Source organism: Leptinotarsa decemlineata, unplaced genomic scaffold (assembly GCF_025532065.1).
Source record: "Leptinotarsa decemlineata unplaced genomic scaffold, Ldec_3_MD MMD2_tig00003736_RagTag_RagTag, whole genome shotgun sequence".
NCBI classification, from domain to species: Eukaryota; Metazoa; Arthropoda; class Insecta; order Coleoptera; family Chrysomelidae; genus Leptinotarsa; species Leptinotarsa decemlineata.
Window position 1 is genome coordinate 2,494,974 of NW_027412593.1, and position 27,514 is coordinate 2,522,487.

The 27,514-nt window shown below is 34.1% G+C and overlaps 3 protein-coding genes across 3 annotated transcripts; 1 reads left to right on the forward strand and 2 right to left on the reverse strand.

Moving 5' to 3' along the window:
- Nucleotides 1-464: 464 nt before the first annotated feature.
- Wdr37 (WD repeat domain 37) lies at nt 465-27,381 on the reverse strand. The gene is made up of 7 exons (XM_074178270.1): nt 27,053-27,381; nt 26,887-26,994; nt 25,891-26,079; nt 22,323-22,495; nt 14,054-14,282; nt 12,358-12,496; nt 465-9,608 (listed from the first exon to the last, which is right to left on the reverse strand). The coding sequence occupies exons 1-7, from the start codon at nt 27,237-27,239 to the stop codon at nt 9,239-9,241; spliced, it is 1,395 nt and encodes a 464-aa protein (XP_074034371.1). The 5' UTR covers nt 27,240-27,381; the 3' UTR covers nt 465-9,238.
- Nucleotides 5,989-6,720, reverse strand: LOC141483522 (uncharacterized). Its single transcript, XM_074178199.1, has one exon. It carries the CDS (start codon nt 6,718-6,720, stop codon nt 5,989-5,991), a length of 732 nt encoding a protein of 243 aa, XP_074034300.1.
- LOC141483560 (uncharacterized) lies at nt 18,557-20,269 on the forward strand. The gene is made up of 3 exons (XM_074178269.1): nt 18,557-19,053; nt 19,113-19,334; nt 19,392-20,269. The coding sequence occupies exons 1-3, from the start codon at nt 18,883-18,885 to the stop codon at nt 20,037-20,039; spliced, it is 1,041 nt and encodes a 346-aa protein (XP_074034370.1). The 5' UTR covers nt 18,557-18,882; the 3' UTR covers nt 20,040-20,269.
- Nucleotides 27,382-27,514: the final 133 nt, after the last annotated feature.

Consider the following 27,514-nt stretch of genomic DNA (forward strand, 5'->3'; position numbering starts at 1 on the left):
AGACACTCAATAACTTTCATATTTATATAATTTCCTGGACCCGGATGTCACTCAGGAGTTATTGCTACCTATATATATTGCTATATATATATATATATATATATATATATATATATATATATATATATATATATATATATATACATATATATATATATATATATATATATATATATATATATATATATATATATATATAGGAGTGACTATTTCCAGATTGAATAGGCTAGGTAGCTTCAGTATGTTTAGGAAAATGATTAGAGGTTTGCAAGTTGCAAGAGTTTTTCTTGTTGCTCTAATTATGTATACACATTTTCTTGGTTTTTTGGCCTAGTTCAATTGAAAACTCTCACTGCATAACACTGAAAGTTTAGAAATTATTCCATCCAATAGATGTAGAGAAACCTCTAGCGGGTGCTTTCTGTAAACACAAATAAATACATTTATTTAAAGAACTTTGAATATCTATATTATTTATTTTCACATAACAACCATAGGAAAACAATTACAAAACCTAATAACAAAACTGTTAATTAGTAGAAAAACAAAATAACTTTGATAATCTAATAATACAATGATATTCACAAAAGAACTCCAGAGAATCTATGTTAACCTTATAAATCATTCAATTCAATTCAAAAGTACATCAAAATAGTTTTACTCCAACGTTTCGTTGAGTGACTTCAATTCTAACTCCTTTCTTCATGAAAGTAACTCAGAGCGAAACCTAGAAAAATAGATTTCTTTTCCAGTGCAATGAATATAAAACATTGTGGCACAAGTAAATAATGCTGAACGTGAATTCCACACAACCTACGAGTACGAATAATTCTAAGAAATTTTATGTCGATATAAGATTTTCTTGAAAATTTTTGTCTACTCTAAAGAGAAAAAGTAGTCATTCGTGGTTTCAACTAAAATCGCTTTAGTTGTTATCTAAAAAAGAATTACAAACATTTTTCAATAAAAAGAAATATTGTTCAGATTTCGTAGACTTAAAACATCCAAATTTTGCCTGCAAAAGGCAGCTGGACTTCTTAATATAGTTATCCTTTTTAATAATAATAATATTTTATTGGATTCGAAAAACGGGATAGATTTCCAAAGTGTATGCAATCAATTCATTTTTGTTTGGAAAACTTTTATTGAGATGCACAGTTGTATATAGTCATTCAGACTCATGTTAATGCCCTGATTTGTTATCTTCATCTGAAAATACAGATGAATGAAATAATAATTTGAAAATTCACCGAATACCACAATTACGAAAAACTAGAGACTCATCAAATTTCAATGACCAAGAATGAAGATAAAAATGTCGATGAACAACTCATTTGATTTGAATCTTCAATAGTTCACTATGACACATACCATGTCGAAGTAAAGACAGATTTAGAAGGGTCGAACATTATTTTTATAGCAAATTCGTTTTTTCATTATGTTTATAGTGATTCTTATAAATTTTGAATACAAAACACGGTAATGAAATGAAAAATTTCGGAACGAGTTTTTTATATAACTTCATTCATCCAAATCATTCTCAATAGCAAACTACCTCAGATCAAGATCTTCAGATGGTGTGGTGCTGCAGGAGTTTCCGGGTTTTCCTGCAGCTGAAAAAGCAAATGCGCCACTGGAATCAATTAAGTCGCCCCGGAAGGGCGACTTAAAGAATTAGGTTATTTCAAAAGTTTTGTCCGTTTTTATAAGTCTCATTTGAACTGTAATATCTCAGTGAATACTTATTTAATTTAAATCTAAAAAAAATAGAAATTTAAATGTTCAAGCCCGTCTCGGATATACCTACACAGTAGGTTGAATGGACTGACGCCTATCAGAAAACAACTACTCCCCTGGCTCCCCAGAAAATTTCCTTCATATGTAATTGGCAATACAACTGAAAGAGTCGACCTTCAATTTTGGAACGGGCGCACTTGCAGACCGATTTCGGGCTCCTTAGCCACTCATCAGTGCAAGATAGTGGCCACCATCGACCTAAAGTCAATGATATTCCATAATTGAAAATCGAAATTTCAGAGTATTTCATTCCTCGTCTTAAGTTAGAGTGGACATCAAAAATGTCACTCCATCTAATGGACGAGGTACTAACCACAAACTGCATATCCGAAATTAGCCCGATTCCTCTGAATAAGGAAGAAAAACTTTCTTATTAGTCAGTGGGCTATCCTTGAAGACAGGCAGTAGACAAATCTGAAGAAATTAACTTTAAATGTTCAAACCCGTCTCGGATATACCTACATAGTAGGTTGAATGGACTGACGCCTATCAGAAAACAACTACTACACTGGCTAATACCACGAACGGCGTTGGATTATATCCGACAGGCGTCAGTGCAGGAATCTTCACAGAAAATTTTCTGCCTATGCAATTGGCAATACAACTGAAAGAGTCAACTATTTCAGTTATATGGTTGAACTTTTGCAACAACTCAACAAAGATCAAGTTACAAAAATTCTACGTCATTTTGACATCGACAATAATGGAGCAGTATCAGATTTGAAAATCAAATTAGAAGCAGTATTCATCAAGAGATATCCCGAGTTTGCGAATCCGAAAGACTTTGACTTTACAACTCTGCTGAATGTATTATACAATGATGAGTGTTCAACTAGTGTCTCAACCAATCGAGATTCTATTACAGCGAGACTGGACAGTATTGAATTTTTATGCATCCAACTTATGGAACAGTTAAAAAATACCTATAAGAAATAAGAACATTTCAATGAAGAAAAGAACAATAAAGCTACTTTCAGTCACAACATACTCAGTCCAGATGAGAATAGATTGAACCAAAGAAAACATTGCGATTTATGAATCAATAAAACACTTCAGTTTCATGCTCGATGGACGTGAATTTGTAATATATTCTGATCATAAACCTTTGATGTTTATCAAAAATTTAAAGTGAATAAACATATTGTTACTCCTGTCGGCAAGTACAATATCTCAAACTCAAGGTTTGAACACATCATTATTGATATCGTCGGACCTTTGCTAGCTTCAAATAGTTAACCACAACTGGAATAACCACAGATCAAGAAAGACAGTTTGAGAGTTCCTTATTCTCTGAATTTTCCAAAATAAAGGGTTTCAATCACTTGAGAACTACACCATACCATCCAAGTTCTAATGGAATGATTGAAAGGTTCCGCAGAACTATGAAAGCTGCTCCCAAATGCCATTCTGGAAAGTTGTCCGAGGATCTATCAACAATTCTTCTTGGTATACAAGTTACACTGAAAGAAGATTTAGGTGGTATCAGTAGCGCTGAGATGGTAAATGGAATGACCCTGAGAATCCCTGGAGAGATGGTTGTTGAAGATGCAAGATTCAACCCTAATCACAAAGAATTTTTAAACAGCCTCAAGAAGAAAATGAATGAAATGAAAACAAAACAAGGTTCTGATCACAGCAACAGGAAAATTTACATATATAAAGAATTACCAACTGCTACACATGTCTTCGTTAGAATAGTTGCAGTAAAAAACCTTTGCAACAGCCATATTCTGGACCATACAAATTAAAATTTGAAAAAAAATGAACAGCATCAATGTAAAGAGTACCAAATTCTCTATCAATCAGCATATACAACGATACTGTAGAAAGAATATTTATTAAGATATGGAGCTACAAAAACATATGACATTAAAACGGACAAAACTTTTGAAACAATCTAATAAAATTCAGTCAGTATTAAAACGCTTGAGAAAGCTATTGTATAGCAAAACATGTGTTGAGGTTTTGTATACTGTCCAGGGAAAATTTCACAATGAAGGCTAACATGAATATGAACAAAACCCTATATCTAACCTGTACCATCTTGTGCATTCTTCATTGGTAACCATAAAATCAATCTTTGATATTCCGATGTTTCAAAAGTAACTCACGTTCATCTTTCATGGCACTCTGTATAATTATGTGAAGTAACGAAGTCTTTAAAGATAGATAAATTTCTAAGTGTGACCACAGTATTTACACTTCAACATATACTTTGAATAACTGACAAAATTATTTACAATCTTGGAGTTAATAATCCTCAAATATCTGGACCAATGCTCCTGCGCATTTTCGTTGTTCAATTTTTCATCAAGTTCTGTAAAAATGTATTCAGGCTTCTCAGTGATTATATTTATGTCCTCATGTAAACCTTCCGAAAGATATCAGACGACCTTATGAGCATCTTGCTGATGCAGAGGCAAACTAACTGTATCTGTTTCTTCAAGAAAAATGTGTTCATCACTCATTTCATGATTCTGTTGACCATAGTTCTTTAATCACTTCTGCCAGAACAAAAAATAAGTTGAAAGACTGTATCGAAAAGAGAAACATACGTATAAGAAAATGAATATTTCAAAATGGAATTTGGAAACATTAATCTCTCTCAACGTACCTACATAGTAGGTTCTAGTGAATGCCTGCCGTGGAACCATTACTTTCTTGGCAATTACCACGATGGATATTTAATTATATCCAACAAACATTTATGCAAGACACCTCACAAAGGTTATTCTTGCAGATGTCTCTCCTTCGTCCAGCAGCAAGACCACGCTGAAACCATCCCAGTGTGCCTGGGACTCGATTGACTTCAACAGGGCTCGACTGCATGTATCAAACCTTCGTCTAAATGAAAAATTGTTAACTAGTAGCCGCTCCATATAATAGAGAGATGTTTTGAGATTCCATTTCAAAATATTCATTCAATTATCATTCTGCAAGAGATTCAGTTAGAGCGCCCGTCTTACTAGAAATACTAGTGTTGAGATCATTTGTGGGAGCATCATTTTTTAAATACTCTAGAAACCATGTTGAGTTTGAAAAATATTATTTATATAACTCCCACGGTCACCTTGGACCGTTTCAATTTATTTTAAGTTAGATTGATTACACCAGATTCTTCTTTCCTGTTATTAACGATTCTGATCTGACACTTCTCATTGCTCCATGCTCAGGAGAAGGTTGCAAATATAGCGGAAAAAATTTGATTTAAATAGTGAAGATACCACAGGGCAATGTTGATTTGGTTTGAGGAAACCTGGACGGATCAGAAGTAACACTCTGAAATTGGTTCCTGTTTCTGGACAAAAAGAAGCATTATTAAGGATGCAATCCGATATTTTTTGCGGTATCAGCCCAAGAAGTAATTGTTTTCTAGCAGAAATTTGCCGGGTTTTGCCTTTTAGAAGAGCTGAGAGAGACAAATGTTTCGAAAGATATTAGAAATTTTGATTTTCTGTCGATTTTTTTCCTTTCAAGCTCAATAATCTTGAACTGATTCGATAATTTGAGATGCACTGTTTGGAACCTTTGGTGTAGTAATGAATATTGTTATATATTGGGTAACTTAGTGGACTGTTTTAATAGGTCTTTGAAAATTATCGAGTAGTTCGTTCTGTTCAGTGATGCTAATGATTGAGAATTAACTAACAATAATAATGATATCAAAGAGAGAGAAATTAACGTGTCTGTGATTTCCTTACCTTGATTTTGGTCACAACGGCACTTGAGGAATCGGTGAATAGAGAGAGAGAGAGAGAGATAAGAAACTGCACTTTTCCAGTACAACTGCAGTTTTCTCGAGCACTTTCGGTTCTTTCTCCGGAATCGAACCTTTTGTCTATATGTTCTTCCTCTCGCGGCAGACAGAAAACCACAGTCTTCTCGCGATAAGAATATAAACAAAAAAAATGAAAACAAAAACTCTACTTAATCAGACAAATACACTATACAGGGAGGTGGTGACGATACATACCGCCCACCTAAAATGCCGAGGCATTTTATTGATTATTTTCGAGTGGTAAAGGGCAAAGCTTTACCACTGACCGTTTGAGCAATCCAGTAGGAGTTTTTACTGAGGCAACGCGTATTATTCCGTCTGTGCCCGGATAAACTTCAACCACACGGCCAAGTTGCCAACGTGAGGGAGGCATTGAGTCGTGCTTAATTAAAACCATCGTACCCAGTTCAATATTAAGTGGGATCAGTCCACTTGCCTCGCTGGAACAAGGTATGGAGATACTCTTTGCTCCATCGCGACCAGAAATCTTTATGTAAATGTTGAATCAACTGCCACCGTGATAGTCTATTTAACGTGACTTTGCCAAGCTCTTCATCGGGGGAAGCATTCAGCGGTTCCAGAGTTAAAAAATGACCTGGAGTGAGAACGGACAGATCATTAGGGTCAGAGCTGATCGGACAGAGCGGCCTAGAATTCAAAACTGATTCTACTTGGACCAATAAAGTGTTGAATTCTTCGTAGGTAAGAAGCTGATTTCCAAGGACTCTAGAGATGTGATTTTTAACTGACTTGATACCAGCCTCCCACAATCCACCGAAGTGAGGACTAGAAGGGGGGATAAAACTCCACTCGATTAGCTCTTGTTGAGCAGCAATATGAAAACTTTTGAGGATTCGAGAAGCTCCAATAAAATTAGTCCCGTTATCACTAAATATCTTTGTAACCCTACCACGTCGAGCAATCAAGCGCCGCAGAGCTGCCAAAAACGTCTCGGAAGTCAAATCTGTCGCCAACTCTAAATGGAGTGCCTTAGTCGCAAAACACACGAAGAGGCAAATATAGGCATTGTGGGTTTTCGCACCACGATGTCGACCGAGAGTTATGGAATAGGGTCCGCCGAAATCGATGCCAATGCAAGAGAATGGTTTCATCTGTGACACGCGTAATGGAGGGAGGTTTCCCATTGGAGCTCGGGATGGAATGGGATTTTGTTTCCAGCATGTAAGGCACTTTGAAAGTTTCTTACGGATGGTGCGTTTCACAGATAATATCCAGTATTTCTGGAGTAAGAGAAAATACAGAGTTTGGAAACCAGGGTGGAAATATTGGCAGTGTACACTTTCGATGATTAAGTCGGTTAACCGATGTTTGCTGGGTAATAATAACGGGTGTCGTTTGTCATAAGTGAGTTTGGAGTGTGTGAGACGACCACCTACTCTCAAGAGACCATTTGTGTCAAGAAAGAGATTCAACTTGCGGAGTGATTTCTCTAAAACTTTTCCACTGAGTAAGGAGGAGATTTCAGAGTGGAACACGTGAGATTGGATATGTTTAACTAGGGAGAGTGAAGCATGATGGAGATCTTCGAACGTGAGGTAAGACAACTTTCGTTCGGAAGGAGGAAGCTGACAATTATGAAGGAAACGCTTTACATAAGCGACAATCCTTTGAATTTTGGTGAAGGAGGAATACTTTTCTAACAGGATATCGAGAAAATTACTTTCTCTTTGGGTGGACAAAACAGTTCTTTTTTCTTCCAGGAGATATTCTGCATCTAACTCAGCGGAGCTAACCACGGAGGGCCAAAACGTCGAAGGTTGGCGAAGCCAAGAAGGCCCCGCCCACCATTGGGAATGATCTATTAGCTGGGATGGAAAAAGGCCTCGAGATGCACAATCAGCAGGGTTGTCTTTTGATGGAACGTAATGCCAAACTTCAGGGGAGAGCTTGTCTTGAATTCGACTTACGCGGTTACTCACGAAAGTTTTCCATTTATGAGGAGACGAACGTATCCATGACAAGGTTGTTGATGAGTCTGACCAGGCAAAAATATTGTTTACGGGAATTTGTTTGTCAAAAATCTTTATAACGAAAAAGAGATCAGCTAGTAGACAAGCCGCAGAGAGTTCGAGTTTTGGGATAGAGAGGGTTTTAAGAGGAGATACTTTGGATTTTGCGCATATCAGGCTAACGCGTATGTCATCCATAGTTTCATATCGACAGTATATAACGGCCGCATAACTTTGGTGTAGTAATGGATATCACAGTAATATTGATTCGATAATATTTAGATTTGACTTCAATATAGTTTTTTAATTATAATTCATCACAAATCACCTTGTAAATACATGAGACCTTATTTTTTGACAAAATTGATGAAATATATGTTAGGCAACAATTCAAAATAATGCTTTGAAGATTTTTACAAGGCTAAATCAAATATTTCTTTAGTTCAATTTTCTTTTGATCCCTACTTACGAAAAAGATGTTTTATAGTGTTCCGAAAGTGCTATTGAAAACTGTAACTGCTTTCACGTGAAGTGTTTGTCCTTTTTATTCTTTTGAAAATGTCTTTTTTTAATTACAAGATTACAAGGTCTCAAATCTTTGAAGAATGTTTTCATGTTGTTCTTTCTAGTTTTTGAAAATCCAAATCACCTCAAGAGTAGCTAACTATATGTTTCCTATTTTTTTTCAAAATACCTTGTTTCCCATCACTGAAAATGACTAGTGCAAAAGGTATTTCCTTTTACATTACTGTTCAACAAGAAGGACTATAACTCGTTTATTGCAAATAAGAACACGAGTGTTAGAATTGTATAACAGTGCAGAACTAATAGACCAATCTCATGATAAAATTGCAACTGACTGAATTTTTACTGGACCTTTGTTTCATCATGACAAACAACCCAGTCTAAGCAAATTATACAAATATTTTTGAAAAATGTTGATATCCCCAGAACCATCAAGAGTAAAATAAAATTAGATGACTCATTCTTTGATAATTATGAAATTTTTAACAAAAAAGAGTTTTAACTATTTTTCCTAAGTCATCCTTTCCCAAAAACACTTATATCAATTTTCTCCAGGAACTATCAAAGTTACAATTAATGATATATCATTGAAGAAAGGTAATATTTTTTTCTCAAGAAATTGTGGTTTTTTAAATTTAGCTCTGAATTTATTATACAGATTTATTCATACCTAGATTTTATTGTATTTTTGATGGTTTCATATATGTTTTTTTATTATCCTTTATTATGAACTGAAAGCCGAATGTTTTCAAATCTGCAACTTCCACTAGAAGAAGCATCAGATTCTTTTCGTAAAGAATTTCATCATTTTATTAGAATTTTGACAATTCCCAGAAGATTTCAATTTTTATGTTGTATTTGAATATATCAACTTTTGAGAAATGGTCATTTCTGGGAAAAAAGTATAAAAAATTTGTTGTAGAATTTTCTAGAATAAAAAAGATAACTCATTTCGTCGCACTCTTGATTGATCTGGGGATATCAGGAAAACATTATTTCTTCATGACAATATGAATTTTTAGTAAATAATTTTTCAGAAGGAAATTCATTAACAGGAAAAGACTAATAATCCCGAACTATAAATGAAGCATGCCTTCATATCTTTTATAACAAAGATAGATGTAACTAAGATCAAGAGAGCCCACTGGCTTTAATACCAGCCATTCTTCTAATCTTTCATCGAAATCACCGACCAACCAATCACTCTCCTATCAAAACCTGCCGTGAACAAATTAACTCCGAAAATTTGTTCTTCCGCCCATGCTACACTGGCTACCATCCTGTTGTGTCCCTGTCGGCTGGATCTAGGCAGCCTTGCAAGTCGTTGGCCAGACAAATCGAATAATCTGATGTGCCTGTTGTCATGAGGAATGGCGATGAGGCCATTTACCGAAACAGAGAGCCTGTTGACTGGTGAATCGACTCTGATCGTTGCAAACGGTGATCTCATGTTCCTCAGGTCCCATACTTTAACGCTGCGGTCGTCTGAGCTTGATACTACCTTATCTTCACGGGAGAACACTGCGGAAGTTACACTCCTGAAAAAAATGTTTTCGTGTGCAATAATTATGATGATGCATTGGTTGCAAGAGTGGACAGATTTTTCTCACAAAACTGACAAATTTGAACAAATATATTGATGGAGCCGATAATACTTTCATTATTAGAAATATTGATTTACAGCTATCTCTAGATTCCATATTAAAAATCACTCCTACAATGTGTTTTTGCGCTATAAATTTCTTATTGAAATCTTTGCCACAACCCCAATACATAATGTGGTGCAAAATATGAGAATAAGCCAAAGAAGCATAACAGATTGCCAATAGACCTTGTTAGTCGATCCAGTTTATCATTTTCGGAATCACAATCGTTTTATTAAGTTTATTGTAGAAAATGTCGATCTGCAAATTTCAGTTTGATGATTTTCCAAAATTGTTGACAACAATTTACCTTTCATATTGACATTTTATGGCAATGGACCATTTCATCTAAGGTACTCTTACATGTTGTAAAATTTCATTGATACCAACTTTGATATATTCAAAATCAACAATAATGTTCATGTTTTCTTATGTCCTTAAAAAAAATTAACTAATCGATAAAGAACAGAGCCTTGAGGATCCCCAACCTAACTTCACATTCTTTTGACACTGATTTTCCCTACTTCACAATTATTCTATAACCATTTAAGTATCATTTGAACCTTTTACAAACCCAGCACATTCATATTGGTTGAAAAATTCATTTGTCGATTCCATAAAGACCATCCGATTGTTAAATTTTTTATATTTGAAACCACAAGACAATAAGACACCTCGTAGAGTTTCTAAAGATTTGTAATTGTAATCGGGATAGTCGAGTAATTTATACCAAATCATTTCCAAGGTTGGTACTTCATTTTTTTGGTATATACCATAAATTGTTCGCCGGATGACATCTTTTGTAGCACCATTAACGTTTGCGAATTTTTTATTCCTTTGTTTTCATCTCATTGAACTATCGAACGAGATAGTCTCGTTAACTCGCATATTCTATTCACAATAACATTCTGAGAAGTGTGACAGTTTTCCTTCCTCAAGCATTCATGAATATTTAAAATTACTCGCTGAACTTGAACATGTAAGTCCTTATTTTCAAATTCCGGATCCCTGTCGATTGACACAGATTCCTCACACATAATGTTATCATTTATTTCAAAAGGTTTCCAGAAAGCCATATTGATTAAAGTACCCAAAAACGATTTTCACAAAAATCCGTTTAAACGATGAGATTGGAACCTTTGGTGTAAAAATTGAAAACTTTTTCTAGAGATCAATTACCCTAACACCAAACTGATATTTTTGCACTCGACGCGCGTTTCGCTAACAAGGTTAGCATTTTCAGGAGAAGCAAATTGATACTGAATCTAAAGACAAGGGTTAGCTGTTTATATACCTAAAGTTTTTTGGTCCGATGTGGACTTTGTTTTTTAAATGATAATTATCCTAATTGATTTTTCGGTAATTAACTAGTGGAACCACTGCCTGCAAATTAATTTGTTAACAATAGATTAAAAAGCGGACAAATTAATTTGCAGGTAGTGGTTCCACTAGTTAATTACTGAAAAATCAATTAGGATAATCATCATTTAACAAACAAAGTCCACATCGGACCAAAAAACTTAAGGTATATAACCCTTGTCTTTAAATACAGTATCAATTTGCTTCTCCTGAAGATGCTAACCTTGTTAGCGAAACGCGCGTCGAGGGCAAAATAATCAGTTTGGTGTTAGGGTAATTGATCTCTAGAAAAAGTTTTCAAAAATCGGTTTGCAAAATCACTCACTTCCTCACCTAACCCCACGAACACACGGCACTGATAAAGAAATATTGTGAAACGGACAAAAATTAGTATTCAGCCAGTCCAGCTAGCCGAGCCTTTATTCCTCAACTACATTTGATAGCACGTTTACTAACTATCTAGGCAACTAGGGGCCACAGGCAAGAAATGTTTATGACTGTACTCTTATTTTTATTGCCGTTCCAATTGGGAATGGATAGACTATAACAGATGCCTTTTTGAATTCACCAGTGCGAGTAAAAACAGAAAACTGTCATTTTTACCTCAAGTATGAAGATACTTTTAATTTAACTTTTGATAACAGTTTTCTTTAATACTTTACTTTCCAGATTTATTAGTTTTTAGTTAACCAGTTTATAATTTCAATTTGATTGAAAATTAAAAAATTGACAAAAAAACTTCGCATGAGCATCGTTCAGGAACTGTTGAATGACATCAACAGGGATCCAGATTTGCTTAAAAGGATCGAAACTGGTTACGAATCATGGCTATCTGGTTATGACATCGAAGTTAGTCTAATCGTCTCAATGGAAGAGCTCAGGAGAGCCAAAACTAAAAAGAGGACGCCAAGTTAGATCAAATGTCAGGGTTTTCTTTGGCGTAGGAGCTCTTGCAATCTAGTCGTGAGATCAATAAGGAGTATTATCTTGAAGTTATGCGCCACTTGCCAGAAGCAATACAAAGGAAACGTCTGGTATTGTGAAAAAAAATGTATGGTTTTTGCATCACAATAATGCACCAGCTCACTAATCATTGCTCGTTCATAATTTTTTGGCCAAAAACATCGTAATCATGCCTCAGCCACCATTCACTAGATTCAGCAGAAATTACTCTTTTAATTATTATGGGATTATTTTTTCATTATATTATTTTTGCTCACTTTTCATGTACACCCTATAACTTATCCTTATTGAGCAGTATCTGAATATTTAGAAAACAACTTACTCTGCGTGCCCTTGAAAAACAGAGACTGAATGAACAGCTTCTCTGAAATCCCACAACCTGAATGTTGTATCTCTAGATGATGTAACTGCCAATTTTTGAGTTGGATGTGTAGATGTATGATTCAATTCTTGATCATGACCTAAAACAAAGATTTTACGAATTCGGAGAAATTAATTTTTGCCTAAAGTCTGTCCATCCAACAAACAAAATAACCCAAACAAAGATAGATGCGTGATCACGCCAGCCAATCAGATTCAACTGCAATCGGGAGGAGGGAATCCATGTTATAATGTTTGAGTGGTCAATTAAGTTTTAACGCCTGTGGTGTGTACATTGTAACCTTTTATTTTTATCAAAAGGTACACTTGCACGGAGCTCTTAGTCAGGAAGCTTCTTTGGGTCGTGAGTAGGAGGAAAATAAAAAAATTTGATGTTGAATCGGACGCCACCGGATTTAAAACAGTAGTATTTCGGAATTTTGCCAAACACGAAAAACAAAATTCATATTATATGACATGACAAAAAAACTATCCAGTGACTACATAAAATATTCCACTATCTCTGTTGTTAGGAAATATCAAAAATCTGGCCTTAATTTCCCTAGATGTATGATGGTGCTTGGAGTTCTTGGTAATGTCCTAAAGAGATGACGACAACTTGTAGCAGTGCCCTTATAAAAAAATGTTCCACTGTTACATGAATATAGAGTAGAGGAGTTCTCAGGAAATGTAGAAATATGATTCTGCCAATTAGTACCAATACTTCGGATTCGGCTGACGAAGGTGATTCGGATACTGGAGTCGATCAAACTTATTATATAACAAATTCTGAAGTCGGAAGCTTTTCTCAGCTGGCTGAGTTGGTACTCTTCAGAAGAAACCCTACGAGAGAATTAGGAATGAATTTTCACGTGATTGGAAAATAGGCCAATTCTCCTTTTTTTTAAAAGCAAATGAAATTATAAAAAAACTATGGACTAAAAAAACTTACCCCAGTAAAGGAAGGTTTCTATTCCAAATAGGTATAAAACCTACTATTAAGTGATCTACAAAGTGATGAAAAAGCAATTAAGAAATAATGCATAAACGCAATTTGCTGAGGCAGAGAGAGGCAAAACCGCTTATCATATCACATCACCTTGGTAACTTTCCACAATATTCAAAAATATTTTCAGAGGACAGAAATGGAGTTTGGGATTCGGAAGAGTGAAGTCGTGTGCCATCTAATAGAGACAGGTAGAACTTGGAATGTTCTCGGTATAGACAACATTATAAATGATAAATATTAGGTTCGAATTCATTGTTGGCTGGTGGCACCTATCAGTAAAGAGCATCACTAGGACAGTACGAAATGAATTGATCGTGATCGAATATGACATGTATACAGGTAATTTCATAAAATAGTTCGCGTTATACTCTGAAGAAAAAAAAAACGTTACATCATATACGGTATTTTAAAGTTTGAAATTTTTAAAATGTCGAATACTGATATGGCTGAAAAAACTGCTAATTTGTGTCTCTACACTCCACCTAAAAAAAATTTCCTACACCCATATGCATATTATTAAAAAAAAAACTCGGATGTTTCTTAGTGCAACTCTGCATGATGAACCTTGTCTAGGAGATCACGTGCACTATGCATGATAATGTTTTGGAGCACACTGTTGCTTAGATGGACAGAATATAGGTTTTTTTACCTGTCAGTGTAGTCAAAATCGAACCGGTTTCAACATCGTGTAAAATAGCCAGTCTATCCCAAGAAGCAGTTATCACTTGATCTGCTCCAGCAAGCCACTCTGCAGCAGATACAGCTCCTGTATGGCCAGATAACTCTTGAAATGGTGTCCTCAGTGTAGAAGCCTTATTTGTTTCAATTCTGTCATCTAGTTCATCTCCTTCTAGCTCTTCTTCAGATGAATGCCCTTTCTACAAAAAAATAAATATCAGTAAGTTTCTCAACGTTTTGCCAATGCTTGTACTACATTCATTTGTGTCAACAAGTTTTGAGAAACTCAAAATGATCGATAGTCAACAATACCGGAAAAAGACAAATAGAATAAATCAATACCTAGTATAAAACAAAGTCACTTCCCACTGTCTTTCACTATGTATGCTTAGATCTTTAAAACTATGCAACGGATTTTGATGCGGATTTCTTCAATAGATAAAGTGATTCAAGAGGAAGGTTTACACGTATATAACATGCATAATATAGTAGAGAAACACTGATAATTTTAGCGGTTTCCAATGTGATGTCGTAAATGAACACATTTTTTGGCACTTACATTGCAAACGCTGGCTGAACCCTACGAGATAGATCAAAATAATGTACTACACCTTATAAAGGTCTACAAAAAAATCTACGATAGTATAAGTCCTATCTCTTAGGGATAACCCACAATAACCATTTTTTGTCCTCTACTTTTTTATGAAGCGATTTCAAGTAATACAGCATTAATCCTTATCCAATTGAGTACCTTAACTAAATTGCGCATTTAATAACTACGAAATTGTATTTCAGAAAAATACATTTTCAATACAAATCATGAAATTATAAAACAACAAGAAAAATTAATTGGCGTTTCGGGGCGACTTCATTGATTCTAGTGGCGCATTTACTTTTTCACCTGAAGGAAACCTGGAAAAACCTGCAGCACCACATCATCTGAAGATCTTGATTTGCCAATGTCCTCTCTTTCATAAAACAAAATGTAGGGTGTCTTCAAAGGCACCAATAAATTCAATACATCGCCAGAACACTTCGTGACACGACTATCGTCAAACTTAAACCAGTCTGTTTCGTCTTTGACCAATGCGTAATAATGACCAGATTCAAAATAATGACCAGATTAAAAATTAGATGATGTAACAAGATGACTATAAGGCTGTTTGAAAAGTTTTGACCGTTTTAATGTCATGTGTTTTTGTAGCTCCATATCTCAAAAATATTCATTCAAGTATGTCGTGGTATATACTGATCAATAGAGAACTTTGTACTCTGATGTTCGTTTTTTCAAAATTTAAATTTTTTGTCTCTTTTCAGCTTATTACTATACGATGTCGTTGAGCGATTTTCAGCCAATTTTTCTTTTCGAATTCAAATCAAACCAGAGGCAGAGGCTACCGAAACACCCTTAAAATGAATCAGCCATTTGGCAATGATAGTGTTAATGAACGTACTATTTAATAATAATAATAATGATAAATGGGCTTTATTCATTGACATACATTGTTTATAAAGAAGTAGATACAAAAATCAATAAAAGGGCGAAGTTCAGCCGAAGCTGTTTTACAACTCAACCTGGGGGATAGCATGTTTTATGTGGAAATATAAAAATAATTACCTAGTATACATTGGTAAGTTAGTAGTTCATGAATCTTTGTGAGACTAAGAAAAAACAAACCTAACCTAACCTATTTATTTTTTATCAGTCCTATACACCACAAAGTATTAATAAAATACCAAATGGAACATAAAAAAAATATTAAAAAGACAAAAATAAGCTTAAAGACATTCAAAACTGATGAATAATTTAATTATAAAACTAAAACGTAACTATGTCAAGTACATTACAGAATTGTAACAAAGTCCCAAATATTACATCAATGTGCAAACAAACCCTAGAGTCAAGTTATTACTTCATATTAAATAAAGGTATGCATTTTCATTTGTCAAATAGTGCATTAAGTTCAAATTCAAAAAAAAAAGACATGTACGAATACTAGAATAAGTTATGATTATTAAAAGAAATAATAAACGACTATTCAGAAGTTTAATAAACAATCTCTTGATGAAGTCGTCTAATTGCCATTTTTTTGAATTTTAAATATGACAAATGAAAAAGATCAAGTTCTGAAAAGTATGTATTGAAATTTTTTTGAAGCCTACAACTTATTGCCATCGAGCCATAGTTAGTCCTGTGAAATCGCAACCCAAATGAAAAAATGCGATTGCTTCTTAAGGATCTTGAGTTAACAGAAAGGCAAAGGTCATCTAAAATAGCTGAACAATTGTAGTGGAAGTTTATTATTTTATGAAGGAATAGAACCATTGCAAGTTTACGTCTCTCCTCAAGTGATAATAAATCTAATACCGACAGCCTCATTTGCGAGGTAAATCCATAGTAGGGTAGGCCAAGTTTCCAAATTATATATTTAGAAAAGCGATTTTGCACTTTTTCAAGCCTCTCTTTATGACAAGAATAAAGAGGACACCAAATTACACTATTATATTCCAAAATACTCCGAACCAGTGAAAAGTATAATGTCTTTATAGCATCATATTCTGTAATATGCCGGGTATTCCTTTTGATGAATCCGAGCATTCTGAATGCTTCATTACAGATATTATTGATATGATCAATAAAGCTTAGATCTTTATCGAAAGTAATTCCCAAATCGCATAGGCTTTTGACAGTTTGAAGAGTTGCATCATTAATGGAGTAGTTTCCAATGATAGGATGTCTCATTCTATAAAATCTCAACACATTACATTTCTTAATGTTAACTTTTAGACAATTAGTATTACAGTAGGTACAAAAGCTATCTAGGTCATTCTGTATACATTCAATATCATTGGTAGATTGCACTGTTTTGAAAAATTTAAGGTCGTCCGCATACAGAGAGATATTACAGTGTTTAAACACTGATTTAACATCATTAATAAAGAGTAGAAATAATATAGGACCAATGTGCGAACCTTGCGGAACCCCTGAAGTTACATGAATTGTTTCTGACACACTGTCAGCTATCCTCACATTCTGCGATCTACCGGAAAGGTAGGATTCAATAAATTTCAAGTATCTGCCCGTTATTCCAAGATTATAAATTCCAAAGTAAATATTAAAAATCTATTTAGCTTAAATAAGGTAAAATATATATCAAAACATACACAAAAGAGAGACAAACGGAAAACCATATGAGCAAGGCATAACATGATTATATTATCTTGTAAAATGTCGTTTCGGAGATTTTAGCCTCGCAGATGAGCCCAGAAGTGTTCGACCTACAGTAATCCAGGATGAGGATTTGAGTACCCTGATGGAGACTGACCCATCACAAATGATGCATGGGATGGTGGACGAACTGTACGTCAGCTCCCATGTTGTTTATGATGGTTTTACACGTATTGGAAAGACCAAAAAGATGGAAAAATGGATGTCCTACAATTTGAAAGATCCACAGAAATTGTCACGTTTCGAGGTCTGTTCTTTTTTGCTTTTGCGCAACCAAAACGATCCTTTTTTGGATCGGACCATCACGTGTGATAAAAAGTGGATCCTCGACGACAACAGAAGACGTTCAGGACAGTGGTTGGACACCAATGAGCCACCCAGGCCTTCCCAAAGGCACTATAGCTACCTGCCAAAACAGCAGAGTCCTACTGTGAGAAAATCGATGAAACGTACCAAAAATTGCGTCAGTTGCCTCACCCACCATACTCCCCAGACCTCTCGCCAACCGAGTACCATCTTTTCAAGCACTTCGATAATTTTTTGGTTTAATGGAGAGCTTGGTCTGAATGTTGATTGTCCAGAAAACTCAACTGCACTAGCTTTATTACATTCATTCAGTTTCCATAATTTATATCAAATCAATAATATTCCAAATTCAAGAAAAGTTTACTTAGATTTAATTTTTTCATCATTCATAAATATGTCTGTTCAAAATCCATCGGACCCAATTTTTCAAAATACGTTACATCATTCTTCGGTATGTTTTGATTTAAAAAATGATACAAAGGAATATCTAAAATATGATGATGAGGATTTTATTGTAGTTACAAATTTTTACAATATTCTCTATACAGACCTGGAGTACTTTGTTCCACTAAAAAAAAAAAAAGACTACTTTCCCAATATGATTCAATTCTGAGCTGAAAAAATTAGTTTTCAAGAAGAAATCGGTTCACAGAGAATACAAAAATGGAAAACTTTGAGAAACACTTGCCATCAAGCATACATAAATAAAACAGAGAATAACATCAACAATAATCCTAGAAGCTTCTGGAAAAAAATCACCCTCCTTACCATCTAAAATGTGTTATGATGACTCTGTCAGTGAAAATGGTGATGATATTGTGAATCTTTTTGCAGAATATTTCTCATCAGTCTACAGTGATGAGACAGTTAACCAAATTCCAGAATATAAATTAAGTAAGTCGGTTGATGTATGTAGTTATAGCGTTGTTATTATAGTTATTTATGTATCAAGGGAATTAGGAGGGCCTTAATTACCGATGGCAAAGTTTGCGTCCCGAGGGCCTCTGGCCCGAGGGACAGCAATTGCCTGAGGTTATTAAGGCTCATTAATTCCCGTGGTACATAGATAATTTTATTTCTGACCGATTTCAATAAAATTTTGTTCATTTTTGAAACGGAAAAATGTACCAATTCATTACCTTCCCGGTATATTTGAATCAGGTACCGTTGATTATAGTAGAGTTTTCTTGTTGCTAGGTTGTTGCTATGTTACTTGTTTATAAACAGAACTTTGTTATCAAGCTGTGTTTTCTACCCCAAATATAATGGAGGATATTTTGAAAAAAGCTGAACAAGCAAGAGAATCATTAATTCCATCGAAAAGTGAAGCCGTATACCAAAAAGAATACAAGATATATCTGGACTGGCTGACACGGAAAAATGTTATGCCAAAAGATGTCACTGAAACTGTATTTCTGGCATATTTTCAAGAACTGGTAAGGAATTTTCTATGTTTTTCGGTAGATTTGGTAGTAATTGTGTTTATTCGTTTCAGTCAGAAACGTATAGTCCGAATTCTTTATGGACTAAATGGTCAATGCTAAAATCGATGGTGACTATACATGAGAAACGAGATATCACCAAGTTCAATGAACTACAGGCTTTTTTGAAACGGAAGAGTAAGAGTTATAAGCCGAAAAAGTCTGCTGTTTTATCTCCTAAAGATGTTATCAGATTCCTAAAGGACGCTCCTAATGATATTCATTTATTGCATAAGGTAATTTTTTTCTTATTTTCCTTTTTGTGTGTATTTATTTCCTTTTTTTTGTTATAGGTTGTTTTGATTATGGGTTATTTTGGAGGATGCAGAAGTCAGGAACTTTTGAATATGAAGATATCGGATATAGAGGACCGGGATTCCGTTATGGTAGTGAACGTACCGGAAAGTAAAACTGGTGTATCGAAGAAATTTACAGTTGTGGATGAAAAAGAGTTCTCCGCTTTGCCTTTATTAAGACTTTATATGTCTTTGCGTCCTAAAGGTATTGAACGATTTTTTTTGAGCTTCCGACAAAATAAATGTACATCTCAGCCAATTGGAAAAAACATGTTTGGGAAAATCACCAGCAAAATCGCAATGTATTTAGGATTGCCAAACTCATCTTCCTATACGGGACATTGCCTTCGTCGCACTTCTGCTACTGCTCTAGCCAATGCAGGAGCAACTATGACTAACTTAAAAAGACACGGAGGTTGGAAAAGTTCCACGGTGGCGGAGGGGTATTTGGAGGATAGCATCGAATTGAGAAATAAAACGGCGCGTATGTTGTCTACTTTGTCATCAGAAGAGGCAGGTACCTCGACTGTAGTGAACAGAAGCTCCAGCCATACAAAAGAAGAAATTGTTTCCAATGGCGGAAGTAATTTTCAGGGAACATTTCAAAATTGTACATTTATTATTTGTAATGACGTGAATAAATAAAATATGGTTCAGTTTTCATTTCTATTTATTTTTACTTGTGAAAGGTAGAGGGAATTATAAAATCTATAATGTCCCAAGGGAGTTATGACCCTCTTTATTGATAGCGTAACTATGACGATATAAGCTTATAATATCCCGGTCAGAAATAAAAGAAATAATCGATCTAGTCATGTCATTACCTGGGAAACTGTCTACAGGTCCTGATGGAATTCCTCTATTCCTAATCAAAAAACGTATTTTTACCCTGGTCAAACCAATTCACATGATCTTTCCAGATTATTGGAAAAACAGTTTTTTGAAACCTAATTATAAAAGTGGATCTCATAATGATATAAAAAATTATCGAGCAGTCTGTAATCAATCAGAATTATCCAAATTGTTAGACAGCCTAATTACAAAAAAACTAACATGGGATTGTAGACATATAATCATTAATCAACAACATGGATTTAGTAGTGGTAGATCTACCAGCACAAATCTGCAAATTTATCAACACTGTATAATAAACGCCTTCGAAAATAGACACCAGGTGGATTCTATTTACACAGATTTTTCGAAGGCATTTGACTGAGTAAACCACAATTTGTTGTTGCATAAACTAAACGCTCTGGTTATTCAAGAAAACATTCTGAAATGAATTGAAAATTATCTAGCCTGCAGAGTACAATTTGTAAAATATATGGTAACTCAGTATCTTCCTCAATCACAGTGTCATCGGGTGTACCACAGGGTTCTCATTTAAGGCCATTGCTTTTCAACTTATTTGCCAATGACTTGAAAGATGTTATTCTTTATGGTGAATTTCTTTTGTTTGCTGATGACCTGAAGATGTTTAAAGTTATTCATGACTCAACTGATACAAAATTATTACAGTACGATTATCTAACTTTGTTCGGAAAATATATTTGTTTGGGATATAAATCTACTGCAATTAAATATAGACAAATGTTAAAAATTTACTTTTTTCCAAAACAAAAATCCCATTAACTGGTCATACAAAATCAATCAATCAGAAATGAAAACAACAAACACAATCTGAGATTTAGGAATCACTCTCGACCCAAAAATGTCATTTATTACAAATATTACTTCTAAAGCGTTAAAAATGTTAGGTTTTATTCTTAGAACTGCAAATGAATTATCTCTCATTTCAATAAAAATCATATTTTGTTCAATTGTTAGATCAATAATCGAATACAATTCCACAATTTGGTGCCCTTCATATCAGGTGGATATTGATATGCTTGAAAGTGTTCAAAATAAGTTTTTAAGGTACTCTGCATATAAATTGGGATATCATATTGGTGAATATGACTATAAAATTATATTGGACATTTTTAATCCGAATATTCTGGCTCATAGAAGATTACAAGCAGACCTTAAACTAATTCATAAAATAATCAATGGTAGCATCAATTCCCCGGAACTTGTCGAACTTATAACTTTGAATGTGAATCCAAGGAGAACAAGGAGAACAAGAAGTACCCTTTTGTTGCAGCAACTATTGCCAAAATGAATCTGTAGGTAGAATTTTGAGAATCGCAAATACATACAATGTAGATTTAGAATTATTTAATTCTTCTTTGAAAACATTTAAAAATACTGTGAAAAGATGGTAATTCATTATTTTTACGATTTTTTTATTTTATTGTATTTCATATATTTTTTCCTTAAACCTAGCTTATATTACTGTTAAATACATATGTGTGAACTTGTTAATTATCTTGTAAAAAATAGGCATTGCCGTAAATAAATAAATAAATTTTCTCACCGGTAGGACCTTCGCGAATCAGGACCAAACAAAAACGGTCTTCGTCGACTTCATCGAATCCCGAGCACGTAATTTTTATGCTGACGGAATCAATCGACTTGTTTCATTAGCAAAAGTGTGCTGATTCAAATAACTCTTAATTAAATTAAATAGAATGAGTATTCACCGAATTATTACAGTTAAAAGTAGATTCATAAAAACGGACAAAACTTTTGAAACAAGCAATATTAGGATTTGATGAAAACTTCACACTTCATTGCAGTGGCCTAATAATTAACGATGCAAAATTATGTGAGTGTTAAATCTCTGAAATATAGTAATGAATGGCCGAAATATTTTTTATACAATTATTTCCTTGCTCTTGAGTGGAAGTTACTTTTTGCTAAGTGTGCATGAAAACTGTGAATTACATCCAAAAACAAATTGGATATAACAATTCTCAATTAATATAAAAGTATGAGGCCCTATGTTTGAATATCAAGTTATTTGGTAAAATTCACAATCTAACTTACTGGTATATCCCAATTCAATGCTGCTTGCCAAATATGAGCGGACGAGTCACCACTGCCAGTTAGAACAAGATCTTTAGAAGGATGGAACCTGATAGAATTTACTGATCCAGCATGGCCCTGATATTGCAAAAGACACTTGGAGCTCTCTATACTCCATAAGCAAGCAGTATGATCTACAAAATAAGTTTCAATAAAGAAAACACATTATTTATTCATGAGACAATCCCAATTCAGTAAAATGAATTTACAAAATACTACGAGCTAATCTTAAACACCAACAGGGTTAAATTGAATAAAACAAAGCAATTCAGTATTGATAAAAAAAGTGTTTTAGTTGGTTTCTGGGTTTCGCCGTGGTCTTCTTTGGTTACGATCTCCAAAAGTTTTGACTGCAACTGCGGTAGTCATCTTCAGTGGCACGGTCGAAGTGCCACTGTATCAACTGAAACTTGTTGATACAGTTGAAACAGTAGATACGCCAAGAACAGTACTTCGACCACGCCACCTGAAGATGACTGCCGCAGTTGCAGTTTGGAGGTTGTAACCAAAGAAGACCACGGCAAAACCTGAAACCAACCAAAATATTGACGCCAGCCGTGAAAGCCTACATTCCAATATTGAAAAAACAAATTGAAGTGTTATCAAATCAAATCAAAATATGCTTTATTACCCAAGATCTGAACATCTTATTGGCAAAGTCTAGTAATAATAGAGGAGCCCAAGCGGGAATTTCGGGATGTACTAAAGCGTGGCAGATTAATATATGAGTAGATATCTTGTACTCGATTAAGTACCACAAAATATGAGCCCCATATATAAGGCCGCCTGTGAGGGATAAAGGATCGGATTAGTAAAAAAAATTGATCATCAGAAATTCTCGAGCGCATCAGATTAAGGTAGGGTGAGTTAATTACCCGCTAAAAAGTGTATATTCCAGTAATCTTCCAGTAGTAAAAAAATAACGTCATTTCGATATTCTCGAGCGTAGCAAATTTTTTTTTTTTTTATTTTGAAGGAAATAATTCAAGGATAACGAAAAATATATAATCTGACGATTTCCGCAAGCCGAAATAACAAAAATTCGTCGATATAGTTTAATGCGTGCAGCTGTTCGATACCTATATTTTCCTCTCCGAGTTTCTATTCCTCTATTATCTATTCACTTTTTCTCTATCTATTACTCTCTCACTCCGTCCCCACTCTGAATTCTGTGCCATGACGCCATCACAGCTGATCACAGAGACTCGTTCGTGATGAAGATGATGATTAATTAATCAATTAATTGATGGATGTAGCCGTTACTACGTGGTAGGAAATCATAATGAAGAAAAGAGAAATTAAACGTTCTATGTTTTTTACCACTTTTATTTGTGTGTAAGTTTGAAAATGTCCTTTTATGTTGTATAATTTCGAAAATGTCCTTATAGGACGAAACTGCAGTAACGTTAGTTACAAATAAAAGTGATAAAAAACATAGAAAGTTTCATTTCTCTTTTCTTCATTAGTTAATCAATTTATTATAATAAATTGAATTTTTTTGAGCATTTTAAAAAAATATTTTCTTATAAATACAAGTTTTCTACTTAAAACTCATACACTCATTTATTTGCATGCTATTTCCTCAGCTTTTCAATTAATTAAGTTCAATGAATTTTAAAAAATGTAAAAAAAAAATTGTTTTGTCAGATTAAGCGAATCCCTCTAGATAATCGTCAGATTATGAGATAGCACGTCTAAAACATAAAGATGAACCATATATATCTTAATCAGACGCGCTTGAGTATTTCAAAATGGCGGATTTTTTTTGCACATTAAAATAATGGCCGCGAGTTTGCGTCAGATCTAAATCGTCAGATTATTGAATGAGACCTTTTTTTTTGTTGCACTTAACACTCCCTTAGAAAATCTGACGCGCTCGATTAAATTTTTTTCTTTTCACTTATAACCCTTACGTACAACCACCCACATCATGCAAACGATCAAATTAACATACCAACATTATTAAAAATACGTAGGACATTGATGTTATCAATATCTGACGCGCTCGAGTATGTCCATGCAACAGTATTTTTTTACATATTTAAAAATCTTATCATCTAAGCTTTACAACCTCGCTCGCTCAAGTAAATCCCCATTTTGCATCGTGGGCTCCCCTGCTCTAAAGTAAAACGTGTATATGGGACAATTAACAAATATAAACTATAAAATAATGCTTAGAGACAAGAACAGAGTATATGGACAGAACAATATTAAGCTCAGCTGAACAGATACAAATATAAGTACATAAATATATGAATATTGAGTAAATGTAAATATACAATTCTACGTAATGAACATTGATAGCTATTTTGTGTTAATTTCAATAACTTGTTTACACAAAGCTACATGCCAATTACTCGATAGAGCCTTGGTAGAATTCGTTCACACTATAATAGGGCCCCCCAACAAGGAATTCTTTTAATTTCTTTCTGAATTTCTTTTCACTATATATTCGCCTTAGATTAATGGGAAGGTGATTAAATAACTTCTTGCTATTGACTGACGTGTACTAAGTTGAGATGGTATTAAATTGACTTTTATATTTTTTGTGGATAAGACACACTGTTTCCAAGATAATAAGACATATTAAGGTCAGAATTTTTTGCTTTTGCATGAATCCCTGTATAGCTAGTCTTGCATAAATATCTGATGGATCTTTTTTGTAGAGAGAATATCATATTGAAACCAAATTGTGCACAATTTCCCCAGAAACAAATTCCATAACGTAAATAGGACTCAATTTGTGCAAAATAAACTGATCTTGTGACAGTAGTGTCTAACTCTCTTGCAACAACTTTCACTGCATGACATCCTGCTGCTAGTCTTTTACATAAGTAGTCGACATGGGAATCAAATTTCAGATTTTCATCAATGAAGAGCCCTAAAAATTTGTTTTTCTCCAAAATTTCAATTTTTACATTTTCCAAGTAGTAAAATGGGAGCAGGTTGTTGTGATGTTCACAGGACTTGTAGTCAAGGTAAATACGGGCCTTCTAATTAACATACATAATATTTAGTGAATATTGTAAAGTGCCTTCCAGGTTTTTGATATGAATCTCAGAAATTCAAAAGCCTGTTTTATGATGGAGGAAATATGCAAATTGAAACTCAAATTAGTTTTGAAGATGACACCTAGATCTCTGATGTTGGATACTGAGTTCAATACCAAGTTATTATCAAAGATAAGTGACGTTTCAGAAGAATGAAATCTCATGACATTTATCGATATTCATGTACATACCGTTTGTGCAGTACCAGTTAGCAATACTGTCCAAGTCACTTTGGGAAATTTAGGCCATCAGAACAAGATGTAATCTCAGAAAATAGCTCATGATTGTTGGCAAATATAAGAATTGTACCATTAGATATGCAGGACTGTTATTTATGAATACATTGAAAAATATTACCACTGTATGTGGCAACTAATAGAAGTAGTTGTAAACTCTCTACATGCAAAGAATGGACCTTTATTCAAATAGGAAACTCCCGCAAATAAACTTTCCTTAATTAATAAATGTTAATAATTTACCAGCTGAAGCTGTTCCCATCACAGGAACTCCTGGGCGTGCAACTGATACTTCCCATATTCCATCTTTGTGTCCAACATATTCTTTAATAAGTCCACAGGCAAAATGAGGAGCCTTGAAACTGGATACAATTTTGCTTGTCTGCGCTCTGAGTTTGTGAGCAGTTTTATTTTTCTGGCTTGATGAACTTACTAAAAATAAAGTTTTTTTAGGAAATCTAATCCTCTGATATGAAAAATTGTAGTAAAAACCAATGCTCATCTAGGTGACTTATTCGTGACTTCGCATTATTTACCTTCCAGAAGTTAAGCATGGTTTGTCAGGTAGGTTGACACTGTTTTTATGACTATGAAAATTCGAAGGGATAGTAAGCTCTTGTGATTAGTACCTTTCTAACTATTCCTTACAACACTTCAGAGTCACTTTTATCAGTGGTTCAAGAGTAACTATAAAGAAAACTGGTCTGTGAGACCAAGGTGGCAAATAATGCAATATTTTTTTTTCTCAACAGGTATTTCATGTAGATTTTTGCCTTACTCATTTGCAATCTGTTTGAGATAAATTTAATTACAAAAAAGAACAAGAGATTATCAAGCTTTTGTTATAATGGGTAATAAGTGATAAGAAATGGAATTATTCTAAAATGAAAATTATAACTGAAACCTCTGGCAAAGAATAAATTCCAAACAAGCACACTTTTCTCGATACATATTTAATCAACCAAGTTGGCAAATTTAGGAGATGAATTTAATTAAAAATGAATGAATTACTGAACTCCAACCTGACAGACCAGAGCAACTACCTTTAAAAAAAATTGGTGTGGCTACTGGAAAGTTAATTGCTCCTAACCATCTTGCTACTAGTCATAAACATTTTAAATTGGAACTAGAATTGATGTATTCAACATGAATTTCAATATCTAAGGAGTCTGTTGTACTTAAAAATATATAATAACACTCAAAGTTTCATTGTGCTAGAATCAGTTTGGGATGTATTACATTTCTTGGTCAATGCCTTGGATAGGTTTGCATCAAAATCTACACAATCTGGCTTATCGAATGTATCTCTCTCCAGCTTCTCATTCAACAAATCGATCTTATCATGTACTGAAATATAACAAATTGAATGTCTCTTCTATTGCAGACACTAGTAAGAGTAACTCACAGTTTTGGTTCTCTTGATACAATAAATCGAATTCTTTTTCTATCTGTCTGAACAATGCAAATAAACGTAATTTATAGGCAGGGGAAACAGATTCATTTTCGATATCAGATCGAAATCCTGTATAAAATTCAGAGTCTATTAGGCCACTGGGTGGTCGATTCATGGGACCTCTTTTACTTTTATACATCTTACTATCTGGACTCTGGACAGTTCTGTCTGTTTGGAATGATCTAGAAGTAATTATTCGTGCATTTGTTAATCTTCCAGAAATCCAATCAATTTCAACACTGTTTACACATCCAATAAAAATATTTACATTTGACAATGACAAATTCAAAATTCACATTGAACGCTGACAATTGACACTGTCATTACAGGAATCGTAGATCGTAGATATTTATTACTCAAGATGCGTTTTGTTCGCACTAAATATATTTTTGTTAAATGATGGAGAAGTGGAAA

Coding starts and splice junctions, on each gene's coding strand:
- LOC141483522 (XM_074178199.1), bottom strand. CDS start 6,720: ATGGGAAACCTCCCTCCATTACGCGTGTCACAGATGAAACCATTCTCT.
- LOC141483560 (XM_074178269.1), top strand. CDS start 18,883: ATGGAGGATATTTTGAAAAAAGCTGAACAAGCAAGAGAATCATTAATT. Junction 19,054..19,112: donor TGGCATATTTTCAAGAACTG/GTAAGGAATTTT, acceptor TATTCGTTTCAG/TCAGAAACGTATAGTCCGAA. Junction 19,335..19,391: donor ATATTCATTTATTGCATAAG/GTAATTTTTTTC, acceptor TTTTTGTTATAG/GTTGTTTTGATTATGGGTTA.
- Wdr37 (XM_074178270.1), bottom strand. CDS start 27,239: ATGTATAAAAGTAAAAGAGGTCCCATGAATCGACCACCCAGTGGCCTA. Junction 12,497..14,053: donor GATTTTGACTACACTGACAG/GTAAAAAAACCT, acceptor TCTTTGTTTTAG/GTCATGATCAAGAATTGAAT. Junction 9,609..12,357: donor GTTTTTCAAGGGCACGCAGA/GTAAGTTGTTTT, acceptor CATTTTTTTCAG/GAGTGTAACTTCCGCAGTGT.